We start from the raw sequence: 27,187 nt of genomic DNA on the forward strand, positions 1-27,187 counted from the left end.
TATAATAATATAATATAATATATTTCCAAAAATTTTTTAAGAAAAATAATGAAATTAAGAAAAATAATGAAATAAAAAAAATTAAAACTGTTAATTCTATAAAAAAATTATTAACTTTAAAATCAAAGTTGAAAAAAATATAATAAATACATATATGAAAAATAGGTTTCTTTTAATTTCATTTTTATTTCCATTTTTCCATTAAAAAAATTCTTTTTGATTGTTTGAAGCCAAAAATTGAAGCAAATACATATGTATATGTCAAGTTATTTCTTAAATGTTAATGATTTTTTTTAACAAAAAGTTATATTTTGTTTTTCAATAGAAAAAATTTAATTTGTGAATTTTTTAATGCTAATTTTTTTAAACAAAAATTTTTATTTTTTTTTTGTTTTGAAATAAAAAAAATTGTAAAAAACCCAAAATTGAAAAAATTTTAAGCTTTTTTATGAATTAAAAATTGAAAAAATTTTGAAATTTTTTGGAAGTTTTTTATGAATTAAAAATTGAAAAAATTTTAATTGAAAATTTAAAATATTTTAAAATTTTTTGGAAGTTTTTTTTTTGAATTAAAAATTTTTTAATTAAAAATTGTAAAAAATCTAAATTTTACATAAATCATATTATGAATTAAAGATTGTAAATTTTTTGAATTAAAAAATTAAATGAATTAAAATTTTGTTTAATTAAACATTTTTGTTTTTTTTTTTTTTATCTAAAAATTCTATTTTGTTTTGTTTATAATAAAAAATGACAAAAATACATTGTTTATGGAAAAAAGATTTTTTTAACAAAAAATTATAATTTTTGCAAATAAAAAAAATTGCTTTTGTTTTATTTTTTCATTTAGAAACAAAAAAACAAAAAAATCATAAGTTGAAAAAATAAAAAACAATTAAAATAAGAATATTATATAATTATTGTTAATAATTAAAATTGAATAATAGTTTTAATAAAAATACTAAAATCTAAATAAAAAATATAATATAAAGTTAAAAGTCTTCTTTCAGGTCTTTATTAAGAAACAAATATTTCGAATTTAATTTTATAATTAAACTTGTTTTTTGCATCTATTTTCAAATAAAAACATATTTTTCAAAAATTTGTAAAAATTAAAATTAGAAAGAATTCTACAAAATTTTAATTGACCACTTTTATTAAATATTAAAAATGTATAAACTTTAAAATAAAAAAATGGACAAAAATTAATGCAATAATTTTTATTTTATTTGTGTTTTTATTTTTTAAACTAAAAGCCTGTTTTTTGTTTTGTTGAAAACTATAATTGAAAAAAAAATATTTGCTTTATTTAAAGATTGTAAATTTTGTAAAAAAAATTTAATTATTATTACACATTATTCGTAAAAGTTTTTAAAGCTTTTTACTTTTTTTTTTTTGAAAAATTTATTTTTTATTTAAATTTTTTTTAAATAATTTTTTTTGTGCCAAAACCTGTTTCGTACAGTTATAAGTTGAGAAAATAAAAAAAAATTAAAATGTGAGTAAATTGAATTATATTATATATATTTTTTTTAATAATTAAAAATTAATAAATACTTAAATCAAAATTAAAAAAATATTTATAATATAAATTCAAAAAAATAATATATGTTATTTTATTTAATTTTAAAATATTTTGCTTCATTAAGAAAAAATATGTTGAATTCAAACATTTGAATTAACTTTATTTTGTTTAAATTTCGAAGTAAAAATATGCAAAATTAAATATAAATATGTATATAATAAAATTAAAAAAAAATATTGTATAAATTTAAAAAAAGTATAATACACGTTGTGTTTTTTAAATAATTTTTTTCATTAATTCCTATTTTTGAATGTAAATTCTTTTAATTAAAATTTAATTCAATTTAAACACAAAAAAAAAATTAAAACAAAACAGAAAACTTGTATTATTTAGTTTTTTTTTACTTTATATAATATTTTTTTATTTTGTTTTTGTTTTTAATTTATTTTAATTAACTTTTTTGTTTGAATTTGATTTGATTTTTTTATTTTGTTTTTGTTTTTAATTTAATTTAATTTATTTTAATTAACTTTTTTGTTTGAATTTGATAAAAAAAATTACATAAGGTTAAAAATATAATACACATTTTTTTTTTTAAATAATTTTCTTTTTCATTTAAATTGTTTTAACTTTTTTTGTTTGGTTTTCAAAATTAAAAAAAAATTGTATATAAAGTTAAAAAATAATATACGTTTTTTTTTGTTTTTTTTTTTTTAATTTTATTTTAATTTAAATTCTTTTAATTAATTTTTTTTGTTTGAATTTCAAAATAAAAATATGTAAAAAGTAAAATCTTCTTCTAAAATTGTGCCAAAACTTGCTTCATACATTTGTAAATGAGTACCCCACACCCCACTTAAGTTATTAATAAGGCGAGCCAAACTATGCTTTCTGGCAAAATGTCATAAAAATTAAAAAAAATAATAAAAAATATTATTAAAACATATATAAAACAATATTGAACAAAAAAAAATTAAGCAAACGGTATTCAAAAAAGAGAAAAAAGATGAAATGAAGAAATTAATAAATAAATTAATAAATAAATAAATGTATATTTTTTCGCTTGGTACCATGAAATATATGTATGTATGTATTTTTTATTTCTTTATTATTATTTTTCTTTGATTTTTGACAATGGATATCTTGTAAACGCTTAACCTAATCGAAATATTATACTAGACCATTTTGTAGGGCAATAAAAAAACATTTGCCTTACAATAATCAAACTTCCACTGTTAATATTTTTAAAATCGTGAAAGACCTTTTTGTAGAGCATTAAATTTTCTACAAAATCTATGAAACGAGCTAATATTTCAAGTAGTTGGAAATGAGATATGAACTTTTCTAAATGATCAGAAGAAAAAATGAAGCGGGGACTTTCCAGTTACAATTAACAGCTCATACTTGGCGAGATTTTCGTAGAGTTGTCTAAGAAACCATTTTTCAGCGTACCAAGTCGAATTTTTTTTTGAACCACTCTAATGTATATACATAAAATACCGAAAAAGTCAAACGAAGAATCAAACATAATCGCTTTAAGTGCTTTTAGCTGTTAAAATTGTTAGCAAAAGTGGATTGCTAGTAAAAAAAAATCATTGCAAAAGATTAAAAAAAAAAATAATTTTTAAATTTATATAATTAAAAAAAAATTATTAAAAAAAAAATTATTAAAAAAAAATATTAAAAAAAATTTTAGTTATTAATAATTTAATTGCTCAAAAGTAGTTGTAAATTTTAACTTTTTTAAATTGCTCAAAACTAATGTTAAAAAAATTATGATTTTATGGTAAATTGCACAAAAATAATTTCAGATTTATCTTTAAAAAATTACAAACAAATAATTTAAAATAAAAACTGCAGCGCTTAGTCTTCCAAATACCAAAAAAAAAAATTTCAAAAATATAAATCAGCTGAAATCAACTTAAGCCATTTTAGCTGCTAATTAAAATTCCTTGAGGTTTAGCTTGCTACAAATAATTTGAAAATTATAAAAGAAAATAAATTAAAATAAAAATTTTAAGCAGTCAATCTTAAAAATGTTTAAATATAGACAAGGCATAAGGCCGAAGCAAGCAACTTCAAGCATACGCTGTAGTCTCATGTTAAGTCATTTTAGCTGTTAAGTGTGATGCTGAGAATTTCTAATATGTATATGTATGTATGTAATTATGAGTATTTAAGGGCCTTCAGCAGTGCCTGGCTAAGAATAAATATACTAATTAATACATATATGATTGTAAATGTTATATAATTGTTTTGTTGTTAATAAAAGTGTGCAATTAACGGGTGAGAAATCGACTTTTTTGAAATGGATTTTTTTTGGAAATTTTTTTAAATTTAATAAATTTTTTCAGTACTGTATATCGTTACCTAAAAGGCAAATGGATTTTTGTTTTAGAAATTTTTTTAAATTAATTTTAATTTTTCAGTACTGCATATTGTCAACTAAAATGCAAAATAACATATCATCAAAAAAACGAAATTGAGTTTTTTATTGCTTACGACTCACTACATCATGTTACATATGTATATGTAATTTTTAGCTTCCGCTCGCAGATTTAACCAAAATATAACCAATACATAGCCATTTTATAACCAATTTATATCCATAACTATATTTTCAAAGGTCAGTTAGTCTCGAGGAAAATGCATAAATAAATTCAATTTTGATTCCGCTTAAGTTTGGCGGCAGCATTTGGGCGTCACGGCGGCTCTTTGACTGTGAGAAATTCGATACATTTTGATTGAAAATCGCCAAAAATTGGCTTTGGTCACGTTCGCGTGGTATTGTCAGTCTGTTGTGTGTGTGATTTGTGTATGAATAATTTAGTGAATAAATACAAAAGAAATAAAGTTAGATACAAATACCCATGAATAATTCGGCAATACTATTAGACACGAAATTTTCCACAGAATTTATTGTTGGGTGGGGCAAAAACAAGTCTATCGGAATTTATTGTGAGAAATAAAACAAAATACAAAGACACAAATAAACGATTTAATGCATTTAATTCTTGGGCATATCAAAATATTTTTTTTTTACACAAATTTAGTGTATTCACTTTCTTTGTTAAAAAAAAAAAATAAAATCATTATCAACTTCGCATGGTACTTTTGGGTTATAGGCTTGTATTCATTTTTAAATTAAAAAAAAAAAATAAGTGAAATCTCCCATAACCGGACACTTGTCCGGTTAATAGAGGTGTCCACTTAATAGATTGTCTTTAATAAACATCAAAAAATGTTGGAACTGATCAATGTTCATGGTAACGGGTGATCCAAGTAGAGGTAATTTTTTTCAATAATTAATATTAAATAGAGATGTCCGCTTAATAACAGGTCAATTGAAAAGTCCACAACCTACCATATTAAAACACATTTTTTAGCAGAAATTCCTTGTTTTTTTTCAACATAGTTCAAGGGTGATACAACGTTTATAGCAACCCTGCAACTTTTCGATACCATTTTTGTGGTATGATTTGTGTTTTGCTTTAAAGTAGGCCTCAGTTTCGGCGATCACCTCTACATTCGACGAAAATTTCTTCCAAGCGAGCATTTTTTTGAGATCTGAGAACAGGAAATTGTCGCTGGGGACCAGATGTGGAGCATATGGTGGATTCGAAAGCAATGCAAGGCCCAATTCATGGATTTATGTCATCATTTTCACTGACTTGTGACACGGTGTATTGTCATAGTAAAACAGCACTTCCATATTTTGTCCTTCAGAAGGTCCAAAAACGCTATGTAATAGTCGCTGTTAATGGTCCTTCCTTTTTAATTCCTTCCCTAAAATATTTTGTTGGTTAAAAAATTTTCTAAAAAAATCCTTAATTTAAAAATTCCTCTCTGAAACTTAGAAAAATATTTTTCTACAAAAAAAGGAATATTTTAGCAAATAAAAATTATTCCACGCGCATCCCAAAATACAGACGCCATAACCTTGTCAACCGACTGTTGCGTTTTTCACGCTTTGGACCGGGTTCATCATAAGCAGTTCGCACGGATGACAGCCGAAAGTACTTCGGCTGCTGTCAAATTTATACACGCGCCTTTTAACGGTTGGGGCTAACTAAAAATTATATGGACTTAATTTTTCAATGACCTGTTAGAGCGTCGGTTTAGTAGAGTTTTCACTGTATTTGAAAATGTTCGAAATTCGGAAATTCATCCGGCAAATACTCGTAATTTCGGTGCTGGGAGCGTATTTGTAAAAATTTTATGATTTTTTTAGTATAAATGACTCCCAAAGTTGAGGGGGATTTCTTCGAAATCGTTGGACCGAACGACTTTGGTAATAATTTTGTTTTTTGAAGCTTCATTGAAGCTCAGTAGATTAAAAAATATTATGAAAAATTGTCCTAAAATGTTTTGCTTGTTAAAAAATTTTCTAGTAATAATGTAAGGGAAATTACATTAAAAAATTTCCCTAAATTAAAAATGTCTTACTGAAACTCAGAAAAAGGTTTTTGCTACAAAACAAAAAATGTTCTAAAAAATATCCCTTACATCAAAAAAAAATCACTAAATGAAAAATTCCTCACTGAAACTCAGAAAAATGTTTTTAATATAAAAATGGTATGTTCTAAAAAATTTCCCCCCACATTAAAAAATTTCCCTATATTTAAATTTCCTCACTGAAACTTAGAAAAATGTTTTTGTAACAAAAAAGGAATGTTCTAAAAAACCCCCTACATTAAAAAATTTCTCTAAATTAAAAATTTCTCACTGAAACTCAGAAAAAAGTTTTTGATATAAAAAATTTTCCCTAAATGAAAAATTCCTCACTGAAACTCAGAAAAATGTTTTTAATATAAAAATGGTATGTTCTAAAAAATTCCCTCCACATTAAAAAATTTCCCTATATTTAAATTTCCTCACTGAAACTTAGAAAAATGTTTTTGTAACAAAAAAGGAATGTTCTAAAAAATTTCCCCTACATTAAAAAATTTCCCTAAATTAAAAATTTCTCACTGAAACTCAGAAAAATGTTTTTGATATAAAAAAGTTTCCCCCCTATTAAAAAATTTCCCTAAATTTAAAAGGATTTTTGTACATATTTTAAGACTATACAGAAACATTTTTGAAGAAAAAAATTAAATATTTCTCTCATTAAAAGGTTTTTTACTTCAGTTCAGGCCTTCTTCGTGGTCAACTTTTTCATTTAGGAGATATCTTCGCAAAATTTGTTTCAAATTATTACCTAAAGCAATAATGCAATCTCTGAAGATATTGTTTATTTCGGATGACTATAGCATATACTCGTAGCTGCCATACAAACTGAACGATCAAGTTCTTGTTTTGTTTTGGAATCATTTGTATTTATGAAGGGTATTATAGTTTCGGTGCAACTGAAGTTAACGTTCTTTTTTTTTTTTGTATAAAAACGTTTTTTGCACAAAAATAACTAAATTGTTTGCTTATAAAAACATCACATAACATATTATTAAATACATAAGTACTTACCGCCATTTCACTAAAATAAATCCATGTGCCCTTTTTGCCACTTCGAAAAATAAGTACATACGGTTTTATTTTTCCGCATTTTTCTTTTTCATTTTTTGAAACTTGCCATACATTTTAAAAACTGCAATGCGTGCAAATGCCTGCTAGCCACCTTCAATGCTACTTTCTTTGCTTTCTTTGGGTTTGCTTTAACTTTTAAGTACACACATGTGATCATTTTTCGTTTGTTACTCTGCTTCATTTGGTTTATAATTTAGTTTTGATTTTGAAAAGGCATTTTTTAGTGCTGCTGCATGCTGCTGTTGCGTTGCTTGTACAGAAGCTGCCACCATTTTCATTACATTACATTTTTCAACTGTTTTATTTTGTTGTTTTTGCTTTTGTTTTGACTATTTTAATTATAAGTTTCATAATAATAATAATATCTTTCAGCTATTAACAAGCATAGCTACAACTACAATACAATACAATGTTTCAATATTTCAATACAATCCACCTACATACGTCACCACTTTCAATATCCTAAATAAAAATTTGTACTCACGACAGCGTAAACAAGCAGTTATAATAGAGTTTAATGCGCACTTATATAAGTTTTCACCGTTATTTATATATGCGTGTGTATTCACTTTTAGAATTTATTTTCATATTTTCTAAAAAAATATTTTTTTTTTTAAATAAATTTTTATATATATTTTTTCATAATTTTCGTTTTTGAAAATATTTTTTTTTTTTTGGAAATAAAATAAAGCTTTTGTTAAAAAAAAATAAAAAAAAATATTTTTAGAAAGTAAAATTATAGAAAAAATGTAAAAAAAATTATTTAAAAAAAAATGTTAGAAAATATTTTTTGCACATATTTTTAGCTTTTTTTTGGTAAACATTATTTTACTGAAAAGTTTTTTTTTTGAAAAATACTTGATTTTCATTTTTAAAGCCTTCGCTAAAATAAATTCTTAACTTTTTCGCAAATAACTTTTCACTGAAATTTTTTTTCTGAAAAACACTTCCTGTTCTTCTTAAAAGCGTTCCCTTGAACAAAATAAAATTTTTTCGCTATTAATTTTTTTACTAAAAAAATTTTTGTAAAATATTTTATTCACTAAAATAAAATTTTTAACTTATTTTTTTGGTAATAATTTTGCAACGAAATTTTTTTCAGTAAAATACTTGATTTTCTTTTTAAAAGCGTTTTAAATTTTTTTTTGCAAATAATTAATTTATTTTTCTGAAAAATACCTGATTTTTTATAAGCGTTCGCTGATATTAATTTTTAAATTTTTTCTAATATTTTTTTTAATGATTTTTTTTTTTTGTAAAATACTTAAATCAACAAAAAAATATATTTTTAACTTATTTCATTTATAATAATTTTTTACTGAATTTTTTTTTGTACAATTTTTGATTTTTTTTCAAAAGTCTTTTTAAATTTTTTGCTGATAATTTTTCACTGAAAATTTTTTCCTCTAAAATACTTGATTTTCTTTTTAAAAATGTGTTAAATTTTTTTTGCTAATAATTTTTCAATACAATTTTTTTTTTGGAAAATTCTTGATTTTTTTTTAATGTTCGCCAATATAAATTTTTTAATTTTTTACTAAAAATTTTCAATGAAATTTTCTTTACTGTAAAATTCTTGACTTTTCCCCCGCTAAAATAAATTTTTTAACTATTTTTTGCTAATAATTTCTCACGGCAATTTTTTCTCAAAAATACTTGTTTTTCTGCTCGAAAGCGTTCGCAAAAATTTTCGTCAACTACTCGCTATCTTCATACTACTTTCTGCGTCTCGCTAACTCTGTGTAAAATAATGGCACTTTTCGGTTTCACTGCTTCCTCTTCTACTTACGTACATATGTATGTACATCCATAATCAAAACGTATGTATCTTACATTTGATTCAACTAATGCTTGCCTCTCAGCAATTCTTTAGCTTCGTTTTACATTTTCATTTAGATTTTCTTAAGTATTTCTATTATAACTGCTGTTTAGGTTTCCAAGTTCCTTTCGACAATACAAAGTCCTTACAACGAGTACATATTATGCTATATATATTTGTATGTAAATAAATATGTGTGTGTGTATATATATCCAAACATGTACATATGTATGCAATTATAAAGTACTAAATCAACAGCTAAAGTTTAGAACAAAAACTACTTTACGTACCTATGGCTGACTCGTGTATTCATACATATTTTTCTCTTAATACTTTAGATTTGAAGAAGCTTTTGCTTTTGAAGTCAATTTGCATATTTTTGCATAAAAATGTGTTTGCTGTATAATTAAATTTGTATAAGTGCGTGAGTTCAGTGTAAGAAAAGACGATTTGTAGCGGAAAATATAAAAAAAAGTATTCATCCAATAGACGAACATGTCTGGTGGAAAAAAATATACCTTTTAACAAAGGAAATTCACAGTGGAAATAAGAAAATTAAATGCGGCATATTTTCGCAGTCTAGAAAAAATACTTCGAATGGACGTACACAAAATTTTGGCAGAAAATCGATTTTTTTGTTTCTAAATTGATGGTTAAAACACTTGTAGTGATCGAAAATATATATTTGTAGCCAAAATTACTGTAAAAAATAGTATTCATCCAATAGACGAATACAAAATGAAAATGTTTTGCTTGTTTAAAAATTTTCTAGTAATAATGTAAGGGAAATTACATTAAAAAATTTCCCTAAGTTAAAAATGTCTTACTGAAACGCAGAAGAAGGTTTTTGCTACAAAACAAAAAAATTTTCTAAAAAATATCCCCTTATATTAAAAAATATCCCTAAATTAAAAATTCCTCACAGAAACTCAGAAAAATGTTTTTGTTGCAAAAAAAAAGAATGTTCGAAAAATTCCGCCTACATTAAAAAATTACCCCAAGATTAAAAAATTCCCCTAAATTAAAAATTTTTCACTGCACTCAGAAAAATGTTTTTACTACAAAAAAAAAGAATGAAAATTCCCCCTACATTAAAAAATTTCCCTAAATTAAAATTCTTCACTGAAACTCAGAAACATGTTTTTTTTCTTAAAAAAATATTTAAATCAAATGACGTAAACTAAAAATTTTCGCAGAAAATCGAGATTTTGTTTCGAAATTGATAGTATATAGCACATAAAGTGCATGAAAATGTTTGGTTTGTTAAAAAAAATTGCCCTACATTAAAAAATATCCCCAAATTGAAAACTCCTCACTGAAACTCAGAAAAATGTTTTTGCTACAAAAAAGGAATGTTCTAAAAAATTCCCAATACATTATAAAATATCCCTAAATTAAAAATTCTTCACTGGAACGCAGAAAAATATTTTTTTTTTGTGAAAAATATATTCAAACGCATTGTCATTTTACTTGTAAAATAGTTTTGTAAATCATATAAAATTAACTGTATAATAATTTTGTTTTGTTAAACGTTTTTATTTGAAAAAAGTACTAGTTACACTAGTAAAATAATTTATCAAACTTATTTCTGTGTTCTATAATTAGAAATATCTATATAATGTACATATACATATGTATGTATATGTATAATAAATACATGCTATTTTTTTACTGTTGCAAATCGTCTTTAATTACTTTTTACAATTCGAGAATACGCACTTAAAAAAAGAAATGAGTTTTCATCGATTCGACACTATAGTATTTGCTTAGATATAAATCTCTATCTGGCAACTCGCAACTTTATCGCAAAGTTTGATATTTTTGCTATTATACATACTCAGAAAGATTTGACTTACGAGTGCTACTTGTATGTTGTTAACAGTAACTTAAAATATTCAACTCGGTCTAAAATTTCCTTTAATTTTTGTTTGCTAAAATTATCTACGCTGGTCTAACGGCATTTTTTTTTTATGACAAAAACATTTTTTTATGATCATAATTTTTTTCAGTATTTTTGAAAAAATATGAGTTCATCCTTTCGGTGCAAAGTAAAAATATCATACATCCTTTCGATGAAAACCAAAATTATAATTCTTCAATAGGGAATGGAATTTTTCTCCATAAAAACATGTTTCCTTGTTAATTTTTACAAAAATAAGCATATTTGTAGAAATATAAGTTCGTATTTTTGATGAAAACTAAAATTAGACTGTTCTGATACTGTGGGACAATATTTTTTTAATAAAAAAGAGACATTTTTTTCGTAATCATTACAAAAATTTGCCTTCTCGGAAAAACATGTGTTCGTCCTTTCGACGAAAAGTAAAAATTTACATACGTCCTTTCGATGAAAACCAAAATTATACAACGAAATTAAAAAAAAAACATTTTTGCTTGTGAATTATCAAAAAAATAAGCATATTTGTAGAAATACGAGTTCGTCCTTTCGATGAAAATTATAAATAGATTTTTCTGATTTTGTATGAGATTTTTTTTTTTAACAAATATAAATTATTTCTTTATAATCATTACAAAAATTATCATTCCCGAAAAAATATGGGTTCATCCTTTCCACGAAAAGTAAAAATTTACATACGTCCTTTCGATGAAAACCAAAATTATACTTTTTCATAGGAACGAAATTTTTTTCCTTGTGAATTATTAAAAAAATAAGCATATTTGTAGAAATACGTGTTCGTCCTTTCGATGAAGACTAAAATTAGACTTTTCTGATACTGTATGAGATTTTCTTTTATAAAAATAAAACATTTTTTCTTCATAATCATTATTTTACTTCAGTATTCTCGAAAAATATTAGTTCATCCTTTCGACGAATACCAAAAATGTGCATACGTCGTTTCGATGAAAATCCATTTATGCGCAATTTAAACTTGAAATATGCTAAATATCATTGCTTCACAACAAATTTACAGTTTTTCCAGCGTTAAAAAGCTCTTGCAAGCCAATTCACTGCACATACATACCTACATACACATATTCGTTTAAAGTACTATTGTGTTCATCGCTATTATACTGTGTTCTATACTATCAAATGCACTACATTATATAATTGCCTGCCTATTTGGTATTTGGTACCATAAACGGGTACTCTATATTTATGTACTAACTGCCTGTGGGTTTAAGTCTTCTGCTATAAAGTATGCAAGTTGTGGTATTTAGTGGATGCAGACAAAAAATACAAAAAAAAAAATAAAATAAAATAAATACAAAAACAATTATTCTCAGCTATGGTACAATTACAATAATATCTTTTTTTGTTTGCATTTTCTTTGCATTTCTCACACATTCGCTAAATGTGCAAATATGTAAGAAGCTGCGCTTACGAACTGCATGCCTAAAAGAATGTATCTAAACGTAAAATGCCAAAGCACAATTCTCGCGCCAGCAATGTGGAGAGCAGGAGTAGAGCGCTTGCGCTCACCATTATCTGTTTATTATCGGCTACAGGCTCCTCGCCGATTATCAAATGTATGTCCATTTTGGCTTTATGCGGCATAACGGTGCACGAGTAGTCGCCTGCGGTCTTCTCCGACACGTGATTCACAACCAAATTCATGTCCTTGTCCAGATGATAGAGTGTTGCGTCGGCGACGATTTCCTGCCCGGTGGTGATGGTGTTGTTGTTCTTAAACCAGACAATTAGGTGATGCGATTCTGTTGGCAAAGTGAAGCAGAGTTCAGAGCGGAGAGTATGAACAGCATGAAGAGCGGCGGAGTGTGTAGAGACACGGTGAGGGTGGCGTAGAGAGAAGAGAAATCACAATAAAAATCAGTTTGAGCGCATCAAAGGAAATAAGGGCAAGTACGTGCATGTACATGTGTATGTCCATACATATGTATGTATGTATGTATATATGTTTAGTTGTAATATTTGTATAGGAATACTAATTAATGCTAAAATATTTTAATGCAAATTGGTTTGAATGTCGATGAAAAGCTGGGTTGGTTGGGAAACACACACACGCATGCAGTTTTGTGTATGTGTGAAAGTGGGTAAGTAGGTGCAGCAGGGGTTGGTGTTGAAAGGAAATTATATTACGCATAGATCAATCCGAGGAAAAGGTGTGTGCCAGAAAAGTAGGTGTGAATTGCCATAAGCGAATGGAGGACGTGCATATGCATGTACATGTGTGTGTGTGTGTATGTAGGTATGTATGTGCGTTTATTTCGAAATTAATTTACATATTTTGTTTTCATGCAAAATAGAGAAATATATGTATGTATGAAGATGAATGTATATATGCCAGCGAGTGCACATGTGCCTAACTATACATAAGTAAGTATATACTTATGTATGTATGTATATACAAATATGCTTATATAAGTATGAATACACAGATATGTATGGATGTATGTATGCATGTTTGATTAGTAAGGAAAGCGCTACGATTTTTTATATCAATGAATCATGCTCGAGCAAGCAAAATAAGCTGAGCGCCGGCAAACCCAAATTTATACGAGGCACGTTTGATAAGACAGTGATATTTTTTTGAAGGTTTAAATTTTTATACCCTGATACAAAATTTATTTTTTATATCCATATAAAATATGGAGACCCTATAAAATATATACAATATTTCTATATATTCGATTTAGCCATGTTCGTCCGTTTCTTTATATATACCCGAACTAGCTCCTCAGTTTTTGAGATGTCGATCTGAAATTTAATTTTCTTACTAAAAGGCTGCTCATTTAGTGAAATCGCTGATATCGGACCCCTATAACATATAGCTGCCATACAAACTAAAGGAAACGTACCAAGTACTTATATGGAAAGCTTTTTCATTTGACGAGATATCATCTCGAAATTTGCTATAGATCACTATCTGAGACAGTAATGTATTCTCCGAAGAAATTGTTCGGATCAGATTACTATAGCATATAGCTTTCATACAAACTGAACGAATGGATTCAAGAGCTTGTATGGAAAGCTTTTTCATTTGACGAGATATCATCACGAAATTCAGTATGCATTATTACCTAAGACAATATTACAATCTCCGAAGAAATTGTTTAGATCGGATCACTATAGCATGTAGCTAACATACAAACTGAGCGATCGGAATTAAGTACTTGTATGGAGAGCTTTTTCATTTGACGAGATATCAACACGAAATTCGGCATAGGTTATTATCTGAGATAATACTTGAATCTCTGAAGAAATTGTTCAGATCGGATCGCTATAGTGTATAGCTGCCATACAATCTGAACGATCGAAATTAATTTTTGTGAGGAACCTTTTGTATTTGTGAATGGTATTATGTCTGAAGTGAGTAGTATTTTTTCTACTCGAACAACTATTCGATAAAGATCTCGAGTACCCGCTTATTTACAGTTTTTCACCCATTTTACAGTTAAGATATATGTATGCTTAACTATCTATTTTTTTGGTGGGGTCCGGTTTCGTATGGTGTGATAGAAGCTCGGCTGTGTTCGAAATGTTCTCGGTTCAGCCCCAATCGTCTCAGGAACTTTCAGTTTTCTTTCGAAACAGAAAATCAGCTCATAAAAAAAATAAGAAACTTTCTGAAATCTTATCATGTGATCAAATTTGACTCGGACTGGTGTATTTAAACTGCGCGTAACCGTATCCATAAAAAAAGTGCAGTTTTGTTTGTCAATCCGGTTCATATTTGATCAGAAATCTTACCATGTGATCAAATTTGACTCGGACTGGTACATTTAAATTGCACGTAAACCGAATCGATAAAAAAAAAATTTAAAAAGTGCAGTTTTGTTTGCCAATCCGATTCAAGTTTGATCAGTTGGCAGAATTTAAGAGATTTCGTTATCATTTTATGAATTGACATTCTCTTTCATAAGACTGGAAACCATTAGACTTTGCTGTTTTCGCACAAAACGCTTAAAAATTTAAAACAGTGCAATTGTAGTACTCATAACGGACGCCTTGGTAAAGTATGCTTCGTACGCATTTGAAACTAATATTTTTCGATTTTATAAAATTTTCTGAGCTGGAATGTTCTTTTGACGTTGATAATATAAAATTTGTAATTGGTCTATTAATAGCTAGTAGCGGTCACTATTGCATTTGTATTGTCTATGCCCTCAATGACTTATCAAACCGCCCTCGTTTGTGTTTGCGTGCCAACTTCTTATTGTTATGCTGTCTTTACATCCTTGTTTTTTTTTATCGATTCATTAATTACTTACCGTCATAATCCTTCACTGGACAAGTTAAAGTCACTGTGGCGTTCTTTTTGGCATAAACAGTTTTCTTTGCCTCCTCAAAATACGGAGTTATTGTTGGTTGTGGCGGTTTGGATGGCGCCTTTATATTCTCAGGGCTTGACTCGTCGTAAAAGTCATCTGGATCTGTGCTGTCTGTGGATTTTTCATCTGATTTCTGCGCGACATCTGCCAGTACTGTGGAAGAAAAGAGTACAAGTGGGGGCAGGTCAGTAAAAGTTTGGAAGCATGAAAAACATGTGGTTATAAATGGGTAAAATAATCGATTTTTTTAGCTAAGGCGCGGTAAGAGGAAACACAAAAATTCTTTCAGTCACCAATGAAAGATATAAATAACTCGAGTTTTGCGTAGCAAAGCAGGTATTAAAAATAATTTTTTTTTCAAATATTTATTTATTTATGCATGAATAAAGCTTTTACTAAAAAATGTATGTAAATAAATATATCTACATAAATGAATTAGGGTGGGTGAAAAAAAAATTAAAATTTTTTTTTGTTTAGTACTCTAAAAAATAAGTTTTAACATGGCGGTCTCCGTAGCAAGACGGCACTAAGAAAATCTCTCCAAAACATATTGAAGTAACTGTGAATTTATTTTGTATCTTTTTTGTAAATAGCTGTACCTATTTTAGGCCATTTTGCAAATAATAAAAAAAATCATAAGCAATTTAAAACATAAATTTCAAAATTAATATTTTAAGGCGGCCGATAATGTATTATTAGGTAAGCTTTCTCAATTTTTCCATGAATTCATTTCTACTTAAAAGCTTATCTGGAGCGTTAAGACATGATTCACCTTTAAAAAGTACATTTTCGAAGAATATCGAGTCATTATTAATAATAGCGTAAGCAAAATGAATTCGAAATTATATTATAAGAAGGTTTTTTACAATAAAATAGAAAAAAATAAAAACTAAACCTAAAAAAAAAATTAAAAAAAAAAACTAAAAAAAATAGAAAAAAAAATTAAAAAAAAATCTAAAAAAATTAAAAAAAAATTAAAAAAAAAGATTAAAAAAATAATAAAAATAAAAAAATTTAAAAAAAATTGGAAAGAATTAAAATAAAGGAAAAACTTCAAACAAATTCTTGAAAAACCAAAATCTTGAAAACAAAAATTAAAAAAAGAAACTTTTGTTTTTTAAACTGATAAGCAAAAAATTAAAATCATCCAATTGCTATTTTTTATGAATATTTTGCAACGACTTTCTTATGTAGAATAGCGAAAGTAATAAAAAAAAATTAAAATAACTACATATTATATATATATAATCGTTGGGTATTATTATAAACATTTAATATGCATTTTTTTACAAAAAAGATTCTTGAAAAAATCCTCAAAATTGTTGAACAAAATTATAAATTTTTTTTTTTAATTTTAAAACATGCATAAGAACAAAGCTTTTTCCTTAAAATAAAAAGAAAATAGTAGAAAAAAAAAAATTTTTTTTTGAGATTTTTTTGGAAAACCGTAAACAAAAAAGCAAAATGTTTCAATTGCCATTTTATGAATATTTTAACAATGACATTTTTAAGACAGTACTCTACTGCAACAAATATACATATATATTTTTTATTGGATACCCTAATACAAAAAAAATTAAATCGGACAGTATTCTTAAAAAAATCCTAAAAATTGTTGAGAAAAAATTTAGCAAAATCTAAAAAAAAATAATAATTACAAAAAAAAAACTAAAAATCTAAAAAAAAATATTTAGCTTTTTTCTTAAAAAAATTTATAAAAAAAACACTAAAAAAACATTAAAAAAATTTATAAAAAACAGTAAAAAACAGTAAAAAAAAAATTTATAAATAAAACATTAAAAAAAAATTGCAAAAATTTAGAACATAAACTCTTACTTGAAAAAAAAAAAGATGTAATTTTTTTCCAAAAATCATGAAAATAGTTTAATAAACATCGAACACTTATTGGATGCCCTAAAAAAAAATTTGCAAAATTCATTAAAAAATTTCGAAAAAAATAAAATACTTACATTTTTTCCACAAATCATTAAAATATTTTAATAAAAATAGAAAACAAGCATGAAAATCTATTTGATAAAAATTAAAATTTTAGTTTTAATAAAATTTTGGAAAATGGAAATTGAAATAGGAAAAGTTTTCAATTTCCATAAATATTTTAGTAATGGAATCTTTTTGAAAGCGGCATATTTGAAGAACATATATTTTTTATTGGATACCCATACTAAAAAATATGTTTAACACAATTTTGTAAAAAACAAAAAAAAAAATAAAAAAGATTTAAAAAAATTCAATAATCAAAGACTTCACACGTTCACTTTGCCCATATTTCGTCTAGAATTTTACTTTTATTTTTTACGAATTTTTATGTGCACAAGCTAACGGTTTTTCCAACTTAACAATTTCCACGGTCACATTTACTCAAGTCAAATTTGCTTTCTCCGCCGGATATCATAAAACCAAAAAAATTAGAAAATAATAAACGCATATAATTTCATATGCTCATTGAATGCGCCGAATGCGCGAAAGGCTACGAATAAAATAGCAATAAAAATGTGCGAGATAATACACAAATGGAAGGTCAATTAAAATTTCCAGCCAATAATGGGACAATGAGTAATTTAATGAAGAATTTAAGTACGTGAGAGCATGTGTACCTACATGTAACTCTAGCCTTATATGGCCATACAAAACTATATATAAGTACATGCAACAAAGTACATATGTACATATTATGTATTCGCCAATAAGGGTTAATGTGTATGAAAATTGTTGAAAAAAGCCGCAACAAAAAAGCAGAAAAGTCATGGACAAAACAACAGTTAATTCTAACAACAGTAGCAATAACAATAAGGCAGTTTTTTGTTGTACAAAAATTTCTGAATTCCTCAATTAAAGAATAAAAATAATAATAACAAAAACAATAACAATAAAACGTTCAAATGTCACGTTGAGCATGCGTAAATACATTTAGCCAACGTCCATATAGAGGCCATGTAAATAAGCACAACACACTTGCATGCTACACATGTATGCATGGCTGTGTGTGTGTACGCACTTCATGTAAGTAGGCAAGTATGGAAGTATGGAAGTGTTTAAGTACCCTTGTGCACATGTGTATAACACTTTTAGATCGTGGAGAAATTAAAGAAAAAAAGAAGCGCTGACACACACACACACACCCAGCGGAACACTCATGCACAGCAAATAATTATAATGAAGCAATTAAACATCGGCATAGCTTAGTGGTGGATTATAGCGTATTCGATGACTTCGAGTGGCGGTAGCGAACCCGCTCATTGGCATGCGGCATGCTACTGTGGCCGCCACAAACTTGGGTGTGCACTTACAATTGCGTATATGTTTGTTTGTATGTATGTATGTGAACTTAAAAAACAGATGTGCGATATGCGAGAATTTATGTTGGGAACGCTTGTGTGCCGATTGTTAATTTAATGTTGGGTGGCTTGCGGCTGCTACCTATTGCCATTGATAGTTTGAAATTAAAAATTTTAAAGAACGAAAATGTAAAAAAAAAAAATTAAATTAAAAAAAAAATAAAATAAAATAAAAAAAAAAAAAATAAAAAAAAAAAAATAAAATAAAAAAAAAAATAAAATAAAAAAAAAATAAAATAAAAAATTAAAATCTTAAAAAAAAATTATGAAATTTAAAAATAGAAATAATATTAAAGAATAAAAAATAACAAAAAAATTAAAAAAAATGTAAAATTAAAATTAAAATAATTTTAATAAAATTTAATAAAAAGGTTAAAAAAAAAAATTATGAAATTTAAAAATAGAAATAATATTAGAGAATAAAAATTTAAAAAAATATATTAAAATTAAAATAATTTTAATAATATACATACATAAAAAATAATAAATTAAAATGTAAAAAAAATAAATAAAAATGTAAGAAAAAAATAAAAATAAAAAATACTTTGAAGAAAAAAAAATATTTTAAGAATATAAAAATAAATAAATAAAAATGTAAAAAAACTAAACAATCTTTAAGTTATTATAAATAAAAATAGAATAAAAAAATTAGATGAATATAAATTAAAAAAATACAATAATTATATTCGCAGGTACATTTCTTATAGCAAAAAAAAAAAAACAAAAATCATAAAAAGATCTTTTATCTCGATTTTGATCCTTCCGTTTGTATGACAGCTACATACTATATATGCTATAGTGGTTCGATCTGAACAATTTTTCCAGAGGTTACAAAGGTTATCCTTACCCAATAATCTATGCTAAACTACCTGAAAGATATATTATCAAGTAAAAAAGTATTCCATACAAAAATGATTTTGGTATATCAGTTTGTATGGCAGCCATACGCTATAGTGCACCGATCTGAACAATTTGTTTAGAGGTTATAGAGCTGCCTTAGACAATAATACACACCAAAATTCGTGAAGATATTTTATCAAATAAAAAACTTTTCCATACAAGGACTTGTGTTTGAATGATCAATTTGTATGGCAGCTATATGCTATAGTGGACCGATCTGAACAATTTGCTCGGATATTGGAGCACTGATTTAGGCGATAATCTTTGCCAAATTTTGTAAAGATATCCAAACAAATAAAAAAGTTTTCCATACGAGGACTTGATTTTGATTGGCCAGTTTGTATAGCAGCTATATGCTATAGTGGTCCTATCTGAACATTTTGTTTAGAGGTTATAGAGCTGTCTTAGACAATAATATACACCAAATTTCGTGAACATATCTTGTCAAAGAAAAAAGTTTTCCATACGAGGGCTTGATTTTGATTGGCCAGTTTGTATGGCAGCTATATGATATAGTGACCCGATCTGAACCATTTTTCTAGAAGTTACAGAGCTGCCTTGGATAATAATCTTTGCCAAATTTCGTGAGGATATCTTTGCAAATAAAAAAGTTTTCCATACGAAGACTTGAGTTTGAACGATCACTTTGTATGACAGCTATAGGCTAAAGTGGCCCGATATCGGTTATTCCGACAAATGAGCAGGCTTATGGAAAGAAAAGCATTTGTGCAAAATTTCATTGCGATATCTCAAAAAATAAGGGATCTTGTTCAGGGTATAAAAAATATAAAGCCAAAACCAAAATCCTTTCGATGTCAAACCTAACCTAACAAGCAAACGTTTCATTAAGTGTGCAGCTAAGGACGCGTGTAAAAATTCTTACATGCACATATTCATGTAAGTACATAGATACATAAGAGCACATATACACATATGTACATACATAAATAACAGCACACATCCATTCCAGCCATTCATGGCCAGCAATTTTCCGCGTAAATGAGTCATTATTTCGGCATTCAGTCGGTGCTGCCTTGCATATTAACAACAAATGTTAAGTAAAAAGTGCCAAATATAAGAATGTGACACTTCAGCAAATATTCGCGTTAAATTATGACGAATGTCAAATGCAGATAAACAACAGATGGAGACATTTAATTCCCCTATTTACATTTCAGTTCGCAGAACTTTAATCTCGCTTGCACAAATATTGCAATGTTGCGAATTTGGAGCGTAGCTGCGGTGTGAGCCGCAGGATTTATGAGAAAAATGCGAAACTTACAAGCATACATGTGTATATACATGCTACATGCAAATAAATATTTGCTTGTGTGTGGCAGCATGCACTCGTAGATGGTTCAAAGAAACGCTGGGCAAATATAAAAGTATTAATTTGCATATGTATGAGTGTGCCAACACAGCTATTTACTTAGCTTTTTGCAACAGTAAAACCACTTATATATGTATATTTTATATACACACACATACATATTTACATTATGGCCGCAGCAACAGCAGCAGCTTTTGAAAAGCTCGCATGCTGCGAAACAATTTTGTACTTTGTGATAAGAATTTAATACACTAGTTTAATAGCGCGCATACTCAAACTAACTAACACACACATACATGCATAGTATGAAATATGAACACATAGATACTCGGAGCTTGGATCTAAGCGCTTAGCTTTGTTGTTACATGCAGACTTGCATATTTATGCAGTCATAAATTCCTAATCGATGAAAATACATAAAATAATATGTATATATGTATATGTACACATGTTTTCACATAACATAAAAAGCGACAAAAATGGCATGTACCAAAGTAATGGAAATGAAAATGGAAATAGCAACAGAAATAGACACAAAAATAGAAATACAGTAATCGCAATGGCAAAAACGGTCAAACCGAGGGGCGGAAATCAACACACGCACACACACAGGCACACACACGAGCATATCAGTGGAAACAGATAATCATGCTTTTACATACACACACACTTATACTAACTGTAAATTTTTTTTGAATATCAAATTTTTTAAAACAAAACAACGTTACGCGAAGCTTTAATACCCTACACAGGTGCATTTTTAATAGCATGAATGGGTTTAAAATAGCTTTATCTTGAATTTTAACGCTCAGTTTGTATGGCAGCTATCCGCTATAGTGGACTGATCCGTACAATATGTTCCGTGTTTTGTAGCGTTGCCTTGGACAATAGTCTATGCCAAATTTGGTGAAGATAGCTCTTCATATAAAAAAGTTTTCTATATAAGGATTGGATTTTGAACGTTAAGTTGGTATGACGGCTATATGCTATCGAAATTCGATCAGAATAATTTGTTCGGAGATTGTAGCTTTGTCTAAGACAATAATCCATGCCAAATTTCGTGATGATATCTTGTCAAATAAGAAAGTTTTCCATACAAGGACTTGGTTTTGAATGGTCAGTTTGTATGGTAGCCATATGCTATAGTGTTCCGATCTGAATAATTTCTTCGTATATTGTAGCTTTGCCTTGGACAATAGTCTATGCCAAAATTCGTGACGATATCTTGTCAAATAAATAAGTTTTCCATACAAAAACTGGATTTTGAACGAACCGTTTATATGACAGCTATCTGCCATAGTGGTTCGATTTAAAAATTTTCTACGGAGATTGTAGCATTGCCTTAGGAAATAATCTGTGCCAAATTTGGTGAAGATATCTTTACAAGTAAAAAAGTTCTTCTTACAAGAACTTGATTTTGAGCGCTCATTTTATATGCCACCTCTATGCTATAGTGATCCAATATCGGCGCGTTCGACAAATAAGCAGCTTCGTAGGAAAAAAAGGTATTTGCTGTTAATGGTATAAATATACCATATTTTTATTTTATACATGTGAATGCCAGCGCACAGAGCGGGAGTCAGCGTGCACATGTTCCATATGCGTGCATAAATTAAGCGGAACACATGTATACACATACATACACATGTTACATAGCTGTATTGGGGCTATCTAAAACGTGCTGCAACATGAATTTAAATTCTTACTTTTTATCTGTATAAATCTACTAAAACATGTAGTTTTCAACATATGTATATAGAGGTATAGAGAAAGAGAGAGAGACCGAATGGAGCTAAACTCTCCAAAATAAATTATTCAAATAATTCTGTTTCTACAGTCAATTGACCTGATTTTCTTATCGTTTATCGTTTTTAGCACTTCAACAAGTCTAAATGTGCTTCTAACCTTGCCAAATTATTTACAATAACAAAAATATTATAAAAATAAATAAAGCATTGCATACATTCAGGCGTTTAGCAACACTATTTTAGTCATGTAACATTGCCTTTAAGGAAATTGGGAGAAAAATGTAACACATTTAATTTAATACTATTAAAAATGTATTCACGAAAAGCAATAATGAACAAAGATTGTTATTCAAATATTTTTTTTTTTTAATTTTAGTTATAATTTTAAAAACATATAAATATACTATATTATATATATATATTTTTTTTAGTTTAATTTAATTTTTTTTGATTATATTGTTGTTTTTTTTTAGATTTTTTTCAATTTAATTTTTTTTTTGATTATATTGATATTTTTTTAGATTTTTTTTAATTACATTTTTTTTATTTGCACTAATTAATTTATTATATTTTCTAGAGACTAATAGTAATTAAAAATGTAGTATCAATTCAAGTGTTTTTTTATATTTTCTCATTTATATATTTTATATTTTTTTTAATGTTTCATAGCGTTTCGTTGCGATTGCGAAGGAAATCAGCTTTTTTTTTATATGGATTAGTTTAAATTATTATTTATAATATTTTTTATTATTTTTAATACTTTCATATTTTATGATTTTTTTTATTAAGTTATAGTAGTACAGATACTTACGTCTTTGTTGCAATAATGTGTTGATTTTTAATAATTAAAATAAACTATAGTTTAATTAAAAAAATATATATTAATGTTTTTTAAGAAAATGTTATAAAAAAAAACTTTCTTTTAATAATCGTTATTTATAATATATATTTTTAATATGAAGTTTTTTATTTTAAATTATAAAATTTTCTATTATATATTTATATATTTTCTTAACATTTAATAAAAATTACATATTATTTATTATTTTATTATTTTTTAATTTTTTTACATTTTATAAAGTTCATAGATAATCGTTTTTTTTAGTTTTTCTAAAAATGTTATAATAAAAAATGGAGTAATATGAATTTGTATGTATATTTGTTCAATATATAATTTTTTATTTAAATAAAGTTTAATTTTCTCTAAATTTTTAAAAATTTTATAAAAATTACATTTTATTTTTTAATTTTTATATTTTATAAAATTTATAGATAATCGATTCTTTCAATTTTAAAAAAATTTTAAATTATATAAAAAAACTAATATAAAAAGTAAACTTAAAACATAATAATAAAATAATAATTTCTAAACATTTAATAAAAATTTCATTTTATTTATATTTTTAAATTTTTCTTCTTTAAAAAAAAATCGAAAATCAATTTTTTTTTTATTTTTTTTTAAATGTCATAATAATTAAAAAATAGTAATATGAAAAATTATATTGTATATTTTTTTATTAAATTAAAATTTAAAAAAATTTAAGTTTTTTATATTTTTTTATCACTTAAGGAAAATTACTTTTTTTCATTTAAAGAAAAATATAATAATTTTATAAAAAAATATATTTTTTTTATTAGTATAAGTGTTATAGTAATTAAAAACTAGTAGTATGAAAAGTTATATTGTATATTTTTATATGTATTTTTTAATTTAATTAAATTTAAAAAAAAGAAATATTCCTTTAACATTTAAGAAAATATACTTTTTTTACATTTAAAAAAAATTTATAATTTTTTTTCTTTTTATAAAAGTGTTATAATAAATAACAAAATTATGATGAAAATGATGATTTTTTTTTTTTTTTCTAATGTAAATAAAATTTTCTTTAAAAAACAACAAGAAAACAATAATAGTTGTTCGAATTTTTCTATTTACCTACAGATTTCAAAAATATTAAAAAAAAATAAAAAAAATAAAACAAGAAAACAATAATAGTTGTTAGAATTTTACCTACAGATTCCATAAATATTAAAAAAAATAGATCGAATGTTTAATAAAATATGTAGAGAATTATTTTTTTCATGAAAAAAAATCATTAAAAATAATAAAAAAATAATAATCGAACTTTTGCTAAAAAATATAAAAAATATACGATTGTATTTAAAAAGAAAATAATAATAATAACTTAAAAAAAATTATAACTTGAATTTTTCTATTGTTCAAAACATTTAATAAAAATTAAAAAAACACAAATAATTTTAATTTTTAACAAAAATATAAAAAATATACGATTTTCCTTAAAAAAAAATAATTACATTAAATAAAAAAATTGTAAGAATTCAAATTTTTTCTAGTTTTCTAAACGGCTAAAAAATTATAAAATAATAGTTTCTGTATTTTCCTAAACAGTCTGGGGAAAGTAAACATAAATCAGCAACTAAAATTTATTTGTTTGGAATTATATACAATATACTTTTGTTGTTACTAAAACTACCTTAATATTTTTGTATACAAAAATGTTTAATACTTGAAACTAACCACTCCACATGGTTATTAGCATATATTAGGATGCAAATAAATAACTACAAAGCAATATTTAATAATTTCAATAGCAATTTTTTTGCACAAATTGCAGCCTAGTGACAACACAACAATATTTTATTGAAAAAGCGGCAATATGCTGTTTACTCTCATACAAAATATGATAAAAATTTAAATTGTATGTATGTATGTACTAAGAATTTTTTGCAGCAATTTTTTAAAATGCTGCGCTGAAATTTAATATGTGTACACATAAATCACATGCTCGCCACATACATGCACACACATCCATGTACATATATATAATACATATATGTATGTACATATATTAATGTATGTATGTACGTATATGCATGTATTTATGTGTATATTTTTCCAAAAAATACTGTATACACGCCGTGTGTCCTTAGCACAGCTTTCGCTGCTCCGCCATTAGTCGGGTGACGACAGCCTTTCAGCCGCAACTATTCACTACAAAAACTATTTGTTTCCAAAAACATGCCACACAACCGCACACACACACACATGACATGTATGTTTGTGGAAACATTTCAAAAATAAGAAAAGCATCAAATATTTCTTTTCAGCTGATCTCCCCCCACCCGCTGCGACTAATTGCGAAATTTAATATTTTTTTTTGGTCGGTACAAATGCTTATGTACATACCCGAATTATTGAGGCACCCAAAAATAACCCATCCCAGCAGCAGAGCGGCGACGCTCGCGGAGACTGCATTGTTGCGCACTGATGTCATGGCTGGCTGGCTGGCTGACTCGCTGACTAGCAGGCTGGCTGGCTTTCCCGAAGTGAAAGAGAAATTTTCGATAATTTGTCCCAATGACAATTTGAGGAATCTGCTGATTATGGCAGATAACTATGCACTAGCGGCGCGTTTGTCTCTATATATGTGTGTGTGTGCGATTAAACACAAGCAGCTGCCGAAAAAAATTTAATTCAACGTTTTTGCACCGAACGACACGCGTTTACAACAAACAAAATCAATTGTTGTTCTATAACTGCACTTTACAAATACAAGCAAATATTTTTTCAAACAATTTTCACGAAAAAAATTCAATTTTTTTTTTTCGAAAATTTTCAAAACTTTTTTTTCGAAACTTATTTTTCAAAATTCTTTAAAAACACTGTATTTAATTGCAATTCAGTTAACAGGACTACTTTATCCGTTATGCTTTGGCGTTGCTTTATTATTTGTGCAATGAACACCAGCGAAGGCGGAATGTTTTGATAGTTTTTTCGCACAGCCACACAGCGTACTGAATCACTACATTCGAAATATCGGACTCAGGCGGGCGAATCGTTTTGTCGTTGCCGTTGCTGCCGTTGTCGTTGTCGTTTGTCGTTATTGCTCGTTCGGCATGTTTATTTGTTTGTTTGTACACAGCCACATACGGATGTGCTGTATGTATGTATGTCTGTCTGTTTGTCCGCTTCTGTGTGTGTAAGTATGTCAGGCGTAGAAATATGAAAGAATGACGTGAGACTCCTCTGCGCGAAGAATACCCAATATTTATTTCAGCACCGAAGCATAAGTACGAGCAGATAGTTGGATATGTCTAACCAAACTCGCCTGCATTCGCGCCAACAACAACGAAATTATACATAAGCATGCATGTATGGGTGTGTGTATGCGCTCGCGACCTAATGAATGAGTGTATTTGTGAGTGTGGGTGTGTGTTTGTATATGCATTTCTTGTTAATAAAAAGAACCGAAAAAACAAAGGCCAAAAAAGTCTCAAAGTCACCACACTGCGACGGCATGCGCCGAAGCTCCAGCACACAACAACAATAACACAACGAAACGCCGCAACAACAACTCGACTGAGTGCCACCACCGTTGTTGTGCTTGCCACTGCCAATGCGGCTGCTGCCGCAAGCACAAGCACACACAAACATACACACTCACACAAAAAAACCAACAACCAGCGCTGCCGCTCGCGTTCAATACTCGCTGATGTACAATATTTCCTGGGTGCGTACAAAGCGTATGTACATATGTATGTAATATATGTCTGTATGTATGCAAAATGTATGTATATATAACTGTACTATATGTGACTTTTTGTAAATATGTATGTATGTATATGCAAGTTTGTTCGATTGCGTATAACAGCTGTGCGCGTATAAAGGTTATGTCATGCATTTTATAACAGCCAGCAAAGCAAGTTCAACAC

At 26.7% G+C, this 27,187-nt stretch overlaps 1 protein-coding gene across 1 annotated transcript; it reads right to left on the reverse strand.

Moving 5' to 3' along the window:
• Positions 1–7,019: 7,019 nt before the first annotated feature.
• Positions 7,020–26,483, reverse strand: LOC126757298 (uncharacterized). The gene is made up of 3 exons (XM_050471085.1): positions 25,662–26,483; positions 15,060–15,272; positions 7,020–12,542 (listed from the first exon to the last, which is right to left on the reverse strand). Exons 1-3 carry the CDS (start codon positions 25,747–25,749, stop codon positions 12,223–12,225), a joined length of 621 nt encoding a protein of 206 aa, XP_050327042.1. The 5' UTR covers positions 25,750–26,483; the 3' UTR covers positions 7,020–12,222.
• Positions 26,484–27,187: the final 704 nt, after the last annotated feature.

This window comes from Bactrocera neohumeralis, chromosome 4, assembly GCF_024586455.1.
Source record: "Bactrocera neohumeralis isolate Rockhampton chromosome 4, APGP_CSIRO_Bneo_wtdbg2-racon-allhic-juicebox.fasta_v2, whole genome shotgun sequence".
Taxonomy (NCBI): Eukaryota; Metazoa; Arthropoda; class Insecta; order Diptera; family Tephritidae; genus Bactrocera; species Bactrocera neohumeralis.